Raw genomic sequence first — 9,829 nt, 5'->3', positions numbered from 1 at the left:
CTTAGTGCTGAGTGCTGTCTCGAGTCCCCCTCCAGAGCCCAGATACTCCTGTGTTTCTCAGTTCTCCGTTCTCTCAGTTGTCCCGGTTACGGTTGTCTCATCCCAGTCCCCTACATACCTGTGACTGTGTCTGTCACCGTGGCGACCCTCCTCCTCTTCTCTCTGTTTCTGGGCGTCAGACACCTTCTGAAGAAGACCAGGTCCCAACATGTGCACTCAGGTGAACTGCAGGAGCCTTGTCTCTCTCTAATGAAATACTAGCCCCGTCCTAGACCTAACCCTGTCCTAGCCCTAACCGTGTCCTAGGCCTAATCCTGTCCAAGACCTAACCCAGGGCTAGGTCTAACCCTGTCCTACAAGTTAACTAACCTTGTCCTAGACACAACCCTGTCCTAAAACTTTCCTAGGCCTAACCCTGTATAATCCTAAATGGTCTATAATTGTTTTTATTGATTATTTGATCGATATAGTCCAGTAAACTGCATAAACATTCTGTACTCTGTTGTTACTGTGTTTTTTGTGTGCATGGGTTTTAGCTGTGACGCACACACCCACACACAAACACACACACAGATGCATATGCTGACCTAACCATTCACAGGCATTCACACACACAAACACCTACACACGTGCACACACACAAACAACCTGTGGGAACATTTCCATTTCAAACCACCACTGGCAGGTCAGGTTATTTTTCAGTTTCATTGTGAGCCAAGTGGTTAGTGTACATGTGTGAGTGTGTGTACGTGCGTGTGTGACTATATGTGTGTGTGTGTAAGGGTATAAGTGTGGTGAGTCCCACTGAGAAATCATGAGCGAGCAGTGAAGCTAAACCAGGCTTGCTGAAACCAAAATGTTCTTGCTTTTGACTCACAACACAACCTTGGTGGTGTGGATGGTGTTTGTTTGTATGTGTGTGTTTGCAACTGTCGTCTTGGTTTGAGCACCACAACCCTCTCTATAGGATGGTGAGGTTTTTTAATCCTCTAAGCCATCTTACATTTGACAGGTGTATCTGATGCACTGTGCAGAAACAGGAAATGACCATTTCTTAGAAGACACAGGCATTGTGTACACACTAAAACCCTCAATAAAGCTCCCCTACACATGCACTAATGACAGGAGAAGCAATCCAATCTTGATACAGCTCATTTAGTTAAATTAATAGATGGGGATACATTAAGCAAAATGTATATTCTTTGCGTTGTGCAAACATTGTTGATGTGAGAGTGGGAGTCTGTGGTGTGTCAGGTCAAAACTCTGAGCTCTGAAAGAAGCAGTTCCTCCCCGAAACCTCAGACTTCACAGCTCAAGTCTCTCTTGAGCCCTCAGTCGTGGACGACAGCATGTCATCGGGGAGGCCTGGAAGTTGTAGGGGGGTCAGCGGTGTGTCTGGATGGACACTTTTGTTCCTCACTCTAACCTACAGTAAGATGCTGGTGCCTCTCAAACTACATTCCGTTTGTGTGTGTGTGCATGTGTGTGTGTGTGTGTGTGTGTGTGTGTGTGTGCATGTGTGTGTGTGTGTGTGTGAATGTGTTTGTCTCAGGTGATTACATTCCCATGTCCACACTGTACATCATTTAGCAGATGCTTTTGTCCAGGGCATAGTGCACATAGAAAGTATCGTAGGAAAGAAATCATTTGAGGTATACAGTTCTAATGACGTTTTGGTGGTTGAAAAGCAGCATTGACGATACCAACAGCTTGAGGCTAAGTCTATGCTAGCTCCAGACTAGCTCCACGTTTGTGCCAGGTTACTGCAACTTAGCTCCCTCTCCAGGCTGGCTTCAAGCTGGCTTCCGGTCATCTCCAGACGATCCATATCCTTCCCATACGAGTGAGCAGGTCAGCTCCAGCTCTCTCTCTCTCCTTTCAGCGGCAGCGGAGGACTTCAGACACGTGATCAGTCGCAGCGGGGAAGCGGTGATGCTGGACGTGAACATGTCGGAGGTTGACGACCCGAGGTGGAAGCATGCTGGGAAGCTCCTGGCCAGCCACAACAAGACGAAAGACGAGCACTTCCGGCTCTTCCCTAACGGCTCCCTGCTGCTGCGCTCCGGGAGGAGCACCGACAGTGGGAACTACACTGTGGACGTGTACGATAAGAGGGGAAGGAAAACTCTAACCATGACCTACGGACTCCTCATTCTAGGTGAGTTTCCCAGACCCCAGACACTGCTTCGTCCTCTCGAACGCAGACACAGAGCAGTAGTCTGTGGTGGTGTTTGTGTGTGTGTTCCACATTGGATTCAGGGTGTGTGAGAGTGTGTGCGTATCTGCGTGTTCCCAAGGGTGTGTCTCAGAGATCTGCAAGTGTATCTGCGTGTGTGTGCTCCAGACAGTCCGTATCTGTGAGTGTGTCTTTATCTCCGGGCGTGTGTTCTAGAGGATAGGTATCTCAGGGTGTGTGTGTGGGGGTGGGGTGTGGGTGGGGGGGGGGGTACTGGGGGGATTGTGTGAGTTTCAGGGGCTCTCTATCTCAGGGCTTGTGCGTGTTCCAGAGGGGGTTTGTCTTCGAGTGTGTGTATGCGTGGGTTTGTGTGTGTGTTCCATAGAGTATGTATGTGTGTGTATCTCAGGGTATGTGTGTTGTAGAGCAGTGGTTCTCAAACTGTGGAACACCTAGACCGGTGGTACACGCGCCCCCTTCTAGTGGTACGGAGGAATCTCAAAAATATTTAAATACCTTAACCATGATATCATTGAAATGTGATTCAAAATACGTTTTGCCTCCATGCCTGTTCCCGGGTAGTGGCGCATGCAAACATCCACGATAGTTACTACGTAAACTGTGTGCAGCTCAATAGGGTAGGCTTACGCTACTGTATTTTAACATTGGTCATAAGGGTGGTACTTGGAGAGTCAAATATTTTCTGAGGTGGTACGGGGTGTAAAAAGTTTGAGAACCACTGCTCTAATCTAGAGGGTATGCATTTTAGGGTGTGTGTATGTGTGTGCGTGTGTTCCAGAAGGTGTTTATCTCAGGGTGTGTGTGTTCCAGAGGGTGTTTATCTCAAGATGTGTGTGAGTGTGTGCTTCAGATGTCCCTGAGGTGCATGCTCGCTGTGCTCTGGATGGCAGTCTGGTATTGACATGCTCTGTCCAATCAGAAGACAAAGTTCCGATGAGGTGGGTCGGACCCGGTGTTCCAGCCAATCAGAGCATGACACCGGGATTGGAGCTGACACTGTACCTGCCCAGCATGAAGGAGAACATCACCTGTGAGGTGGACAACAAACTAAGAATAGTACACAGCCAGCTTCCCCTGCTGGACTGCAGAGGTACTGCACCCAGGGTCCTGTCAACACTTGTATGTGTTCATTTAGCAGATGCTTGTTCGTTGAAATACCCCTGTGCGTCTCTTCAGAGTAAACGTGTTATTATAATAATGTATATGTATCATAATGTATTTTATCATGGATGAAAATGCATGCTGTGGTAACCATAGAAGGCTATATGTCTTACGGCATAGTCTAGAACGTCTGCACATGGCGGCCATCTTGCCATCCTGTTCCATTCTGGGACTTGGGGGAAGTCTGTCAGCCATGTTGATCAGAACGATGTGCATGCTTGGTCTGAGAAGGATCAAGTAGCCCTATCAACCTCTACACGGCAAAAATGCCCTGTCAAATTGAAGTGCACAAATATTTGAACTTTCTAATAATAAATAAAAAAGTATGTTTGGCTGCCAGTGCGGTAGGTGAATTTCCCTTGACAATATTTTCGAACATATTGTGTCACTCACTTAAATGAAATCACTAGATAAGCCATTTATACTAGAAACAAGTCCAACTAGAATCGAATCTAAAATCTAAAAACAAGATGGTCACGCTTAGTTAAATGTCGTTTTAGATTTTTACATGTGCTTGTCCTGAGAAGTTGATCAAGTCGTAATCTTTTGCTGTCATTTTACGGGCCCTATTTCTACATTGTTTTGGATAAAAGCCTCTGCAAAAGTAATAAAATGTCAGTTGCAGGTAGTTATCCAAATGAAACTTGTCCTGTGGTCCTGTCATCATGAGCATTGGTCTCCTACTCTAACCCTTTCATCCAGGTTTTAATAATAATGTATTCACCCGTTCATCCAGGTTCTAATAATAATGTATTCACCCGGTCATCCAGGTTCTAATAATAATGTATTCACCCGTTCATCCAGGTTCTAATAATAATGTATTCACCCGGTCATCCAGGTTCTATTCATAATGTATACACCTGGTCACCCAGGTTCTGATAATAATGTATTCACCCGGTCATCCAGGTTGTAGTAATAAGGTATTCACCTGGTCATCCAGGTCGTGTTCCAACAGTAGTGGTGGTGGTGGTGTTCAGCCTGAGTGTTCTGACCCTGGCCCTGCTACAGCTGAGGACCACCTGCAACAGGACCCAACTCACTGGTGAGACCTGTTCTCCTCCTCACACTTCTCTTTCTCTCCCTCTTTTTCGGCTCCTTCCTCCTCACCTACCTCCCCGCTCTCTCATTCCTCCTCCCTTTCTTTTCCTCTCTCTCTTTGTCTCTCTCTCTCCTACTGCTCCCTCTCTCCTTCTCACTCTCTCTCCCTCTTCATCCCTCTCCCCCTCTCCATCCTCTCTTTCTCTTTGTCCCTCTCCTCCTCGCTCCCTCTCTTTCGTTCTGTTCCCCCCTCCCTCTCTCTCTTTCCTCACTCTCTCTCCTTGTCCATCTCTTCCTTCTTCTCACTCCTCCTCCTCCCTCTGTGTTCCACCCCTCTCCCGCTCCTCCCCATATCCCTCTCCCTCTCTCTCTCTCTCCGTCCTTCCTCTCTCTCTCTCTCTCTCTCTCTCTCTCTCTCTCTCTCTCTCTCTCTCTCTCTTTTCTTGTTATCCGCTCTCCCCAGCCAGAGGGGACAGGGTTCCAGGTCTGGTTCTAACTTGTGTTTCCTCCTGTCAGCGGGAGAGGACAGTGTGTACGTAGAGATGCACGCCGACCGGAAGCCTACCCAGACGACCAGCGACTCAGGTACAGAGCCCGGCCCCCAAACAGCCGCACGGCCAAGATGAAGATCAGACCGACGTTTTTACATCCAGATCAGTCCGAGGACTCGCTGTACATAAACAGCTTCACCTCAGACACATACACAGTCACAGCTACACCACAGGCACAAACCGACCGCACTCAGTCATATACACATAGTATAGCATTGTTCACCGTGTTATAGAAACACTAAGAGTAACACTAAGACTGACTGAGAAAGAAGGTCCAGTCTTTGAACCATATCGTTCTGTTGCTGAAATGATAAACGCAAGCTGGTCGGCTGTGGGGAGGTCTTCGTGTCGCCATCTATCATCTGTGTGTTGCGCGCGTGTGTGTAAGTGTGGTGCGTGTGTGTGTGTGCACGTGTGTGTGTGTCCAGCTGTAGAGTCCAACTACACCCCGATGCACAGTAACATGGGAGTCCCACCGGAGGGAGGCGAAGCGGACACGTATGTCTACGGTAGGCCACCACGCTGGCACATCCTGACAGGACATACTTTCTTACTTAGCAGATGCTTTCATCCACAGCTGTTAACTGTGCGTGTGGCAAGTACAGCAGAAAGTCAAGGATCAGAAGTGTGTTGTTCTAACTATTGCGGTGGTCAGAGTCAAGGAACAGTCTGTATTTACCAGGCACAGTGCAAAGTAACCCCATCTCATCATCCAGGCACAGTGCACAATAATGAGGTCTCAAACACAGTGTAACAACAACATCTCACCAACAATTGTACACAGTACAGAGCAGTGAACACAATGCATAGGTCATGCTGATAGAGAACTCTCTCCTGCAGAGTCCTGTGGATCAGGTGCTGCCATCCCCGAGGGTTCGGCCAAAACACAGCAAACATCTACTGGAGAACAGGAGAACATCTACTGCTGAGTCAGAGAACTTCTACTGGTGAATGTCTACTGGAGAAGACCTATTGGAGAAGGTCTACTGGAGAAGGTCTACTGGAGAAAGTCAATGAGAGAACATGGAAGAAAGAGTCCTGCACAGGTCTTGTTTTGTAAACCCACACCCACATATTTTTATGTGTTGCATGCAGCTAAGCCTAAAACAGGAGTAGACTGATCTATTATTAGATTTCCTATAGTTAGCCTAATCAAAAATGTTCAAAGAGACCAGATTTTACAAAACATGTTTTTGGTAACTTTGAAATCTCCAGCCGTTTTATAATAATAATACAATACTCATACAAGAATTGCAGCTCAAGGTGCTTTACATAGAATCAATAAAAACAATAATACAAATGATAAAAGTAATAATTAAAATAGGAAACAATAATATAACTAATAAAATTAGTAAAACACTTCTGAGATCAAATTAGTTGAATGCTTTGGTAAAAAGGTCGGTTTTAGGCTGTCTTTAAAAAATGTCTAGCGTGTTTGCTTCCCTAATATTTATGGGTAATTTGTTCCATAGTTTTGGGGCATAATTAACAAAGGCCGCATCACCAATCTTCTTATGACTGCTTCTGGTGACCTCTAATAGGCCTGCATTTGATGATTGCAGTGTTCTAGCTGGTGTGTAGTTTATAAGAGAGTTAGAGTTTTGCTTGTCAACTCTTCAACATTAATTTACTTCAATATGTGCTAATTGGAAGTACATGTTGTTTTAGTTTGGAAGGCAATTGCTACCTAAAATAATAATAAAAAAGATTGTTATCAATTTAAAATCTATAGACATGGGACTATAGTGTGAATACATATTCTGCATTTGAACTTGTTCAGAAATCTTTTTATTTTAATTTTATTGGCCCTCAATATTGCTATTCAGACCTGCGTACCACATGTGGCCTATTAATTTCCGACATTGTGGTAGCCTATGTTTTTCACCAGTTACATAAAAACTTGTGTGTCACCTGTCGGATACCCAAGCCTGTGCAGAATTCACCTTCAGGGAGAACCTCTACTGGAGAACGTCTACTGGAGAACTTCTTCCAAAGAACCTCTACTGGAGAAGGAACAGCATCTAGGGACTGTAGGACGTTGGTATCCATGTGCACCAATAGGGGGCAGCATTGGTGTGTGATTGACAGGGAGAGTGTTCCCAACGGCCACAAATGTATAGATCAGTTTGGTCACAACACTTGTCAGGAAAAAATAACTGTAAAGCATTCCAAAAAAAACAAAACTGAAAAAAAACCTTTGAAGCATTACTGTTAGTTTTTTTTAATACAATCCTTTGGATCTATTTTTCAATGCCTAGGTCACATTTTCAAACCTCTTCATACAGTGAGTACAACATCAGTCTATGTCAGCTAAACTCATTTTTTCATTGATTTGGCACAAAAACACATTCACTGCCTTTCAAATCACACAACCACCAACAAAACTTGATGTACCCACAAGCCCATTTGCAGGTTTACACACTCTTTTACTTGCTTACATTCTAAACCTAACATAACTGAAAATTGAGTAGACAGCCAATTGCTAACTCCACAGTAACATTGACTTATATTCTAAATTAAAAAAAAAATCAAAAAACATTTAGACCAATTTGCTCCCTCCTGGAAGCAATGAATGCTGGTTTCCTGGACATGGTGATGGACCAGGCACTCCAAAAGGTTTTTTCCTAGGTGTACAACATAAATTATGATTTGGATGAAAACCTGTGACCAAATGTAGAAAACAAGGTTGCCTGGCATTGCTGCTGTATCGGTAGATGATATATAACTTACTGTATGTATTTTGTACTCAATGTAAATGTAAATGTCCAAAAATATACACACATCTGTCTATGTCATTTTGATGTATATTGTACCATGTCTGATTCGTGCCTGTGAGATATACTGAAGTTAATTCAAAAATGTAGTGAGGTGTCATACTTGTTTTTGACAAAAGATAACATTGTAATTCTACCTGTTGCTAATGTTTTTAGGTTGTGTTGTGTTGTGTTGAGTGATAAAGTGTGATTGTTGGGTGACAACCTTTGCTCATGTTTTGGAAGAATGAGTTGATATGAGACATGTAGGAAGTGTTTTAGTAGTTTTAGTGCATTTTGGATTGGAAAATAAGTGCTCTGCCGAGGTGACATTTGGTTAGGCGAACTACATAAAGAGAACATTTGACATAAGTATTGAAAAACAGGTGCTTACGGTTTATGAAAAAAACTGTAAATAACCCTGGTTGTATAGATCTATTGTAAGGTTAAACATTATAGAAATTAAACCAAAGTTTGTTTGTAATAATGGGTCGGGTTTAAAAAGTGTAAATATGTATATGTTTGATATAAACAGGATACAATAGAGGCAGAAATCAATACAGGATCATTCACAAATTACAGTTAAATTGATAGAAGATATTAGACTTACACATTATAAATATATCCTGAATTAATTTGGGAATTATTCCATTTGGGAACATGTTCATACACACGCATTGTACTTTATTGTGTCAAATAATATTTCACCTTTTAAATCGAGTAAATATATAAATATATTTGCATAATATATATCATAAATAGTTAACTTTTGTTTGAATGTATTCCTTATTAAGATGTATATTAATTTACCATCATCCTATTTCAGCAAGCAAATAAATGAACAAATTATGTTAACCAATAATAAGTAGTTCAAAATAAATAAATCACCACAAATAAATTGACCACAAAGTGACAGTAGGAGAAAAACAATTTATTAAGAAGTTCTTAATGAAGATAAGTGACATTAAATATTAATTCAGTATATACAAAGTATTATATAAAATCATTTAAAATAATAACAATAATAATAATTGAATAATTAAACATATTATGGATACACAACAATAAAGTAAATGATACATATCAATATGTTTTAGTGTTAGAAATTATCATTACAATTGTAAATGTGTAAAAAAAAAGAGAAAAAGTTCACCTGTCAAGACCTATGAGCATGTTTTGAAAGGCAGTTATTCTGCGAAGGAAATGGACCCTAGACCTAACTTCCTCCTCGCGTCAGCTGACAATCTGTGAAAAACTCCACACAACACCCCCAGTCACGTAGCATTTGCCATGGCAACCACGGAACCCTGCCCTGGACGTACGCCTAACGACGGCCCTGCCATATGGACTTACGGTCAAGTAAACGAGCTTAATCAGGAAAGTGTTTGGCAACAACAGTTAAAAAATAACGCTAACGTTGGGAAGTGGATAACTAAACCACTTCTAGCAAAATAAAGTCTTCAACAAATAATATCAAACACACAGGATATTTTGTTGTATATTTAAAACAAGTAGAAGGTGTGTTGTCCAGTGTTCTGGTCGGGGGCTCCGGTGGGGTTCCAGGGGCCCGAGACGAAGGATCACATACAAATGGTGTCAAGGTGAGACCATGCTCCAGTCCCCCGGGCCATAAAACCTCACAATCTTTACGACCCGCCATGATCAAACTTTCCATAAACTGCATCTTTATGGCGGGCCGGGTTAATGGTTACAGAAACAGGTGACAGAGAGAACATGGCGGCTTTTCCTCCTCCTTTATCTGGCCTCCATTCCTCTTTCTCATGGGAAACCAGACCCAGGGCGAAGAAGGGGATGCCGGCCAGGTTCAGCTGTGAACTCTGTTACCTCGCTCAGCGCTAGGAACATACACCTCTGGCGACCAACACTGTATATGTTTAGTATGCACTTCTAAGCACTGACACGGTATATATCCAGTATGCTCCTCGAAGGACTAACACAATGTAAGTATAGTATGATCCTATAAGGGTTAACAGCATACATAAGATGCGCCAAGGAGGGATGAGGTATTTCAGTGGCAGAACATGTCGGGATTCCCTGTAGATCAAGAGGTTCAGATGTCTGTTGCTTTGGATAAAGGCGTTCGCTAGATGAACACCTTTTACAGACTG

The 9,829-nt window shown here is 43.1% G+C and overlaps 1 protein-coding gene across 1 annotated transcript; it reads left to right on the top strand.

Annotated features, from left to right (window-relative positions):
• Positions 1-1,849: 1,849 nt before the first annotated feature.
• Positions 1,850-8,366, top strand: LOC146245670 (uncharacterized). Its single transcript, XM_084684041.1, has 6 exons — positions 1,850-2,158; positions 3,117-3,287; positions 4,299-4,400; positions 4,913-4,981; positions 5,376-5,456; positions 5,788-8,366. Exons 1-6 carry the CDS (start codon positions 1,933-1,935, stop codon positions 5,874-5,876), a joined length of 738 nt encoding a protein of 245 aa, XP_084540167.1. The 5' UTR covers positions 1,850-1,932; the 3' UTR covers positions 5,877-8,366.
• The last annotated feature ends 1,463 nt before the right edge of the window (positions 8,367-9,829 follow it).

Source organism: Hypomesus nipponensis, chromosome 20 (assembly GCF_054491055.1).
Source record: "Hypomesus nipponensis isolate SF chromosome 20, ASM5449105v1, whole genome shotgun sequence".
Classification (NCBI taxonomy): Eukaryota; Metazoa; Chordata; class Actinopteri; order Osmeriformes; family Osmeridae; genus Hypomesus; species Hypomesus nipponensis.
Note: the sequence above shows the minus strand (reverse complement) of the source record. Positions and strands in the feature narration are given on the sequence as shown.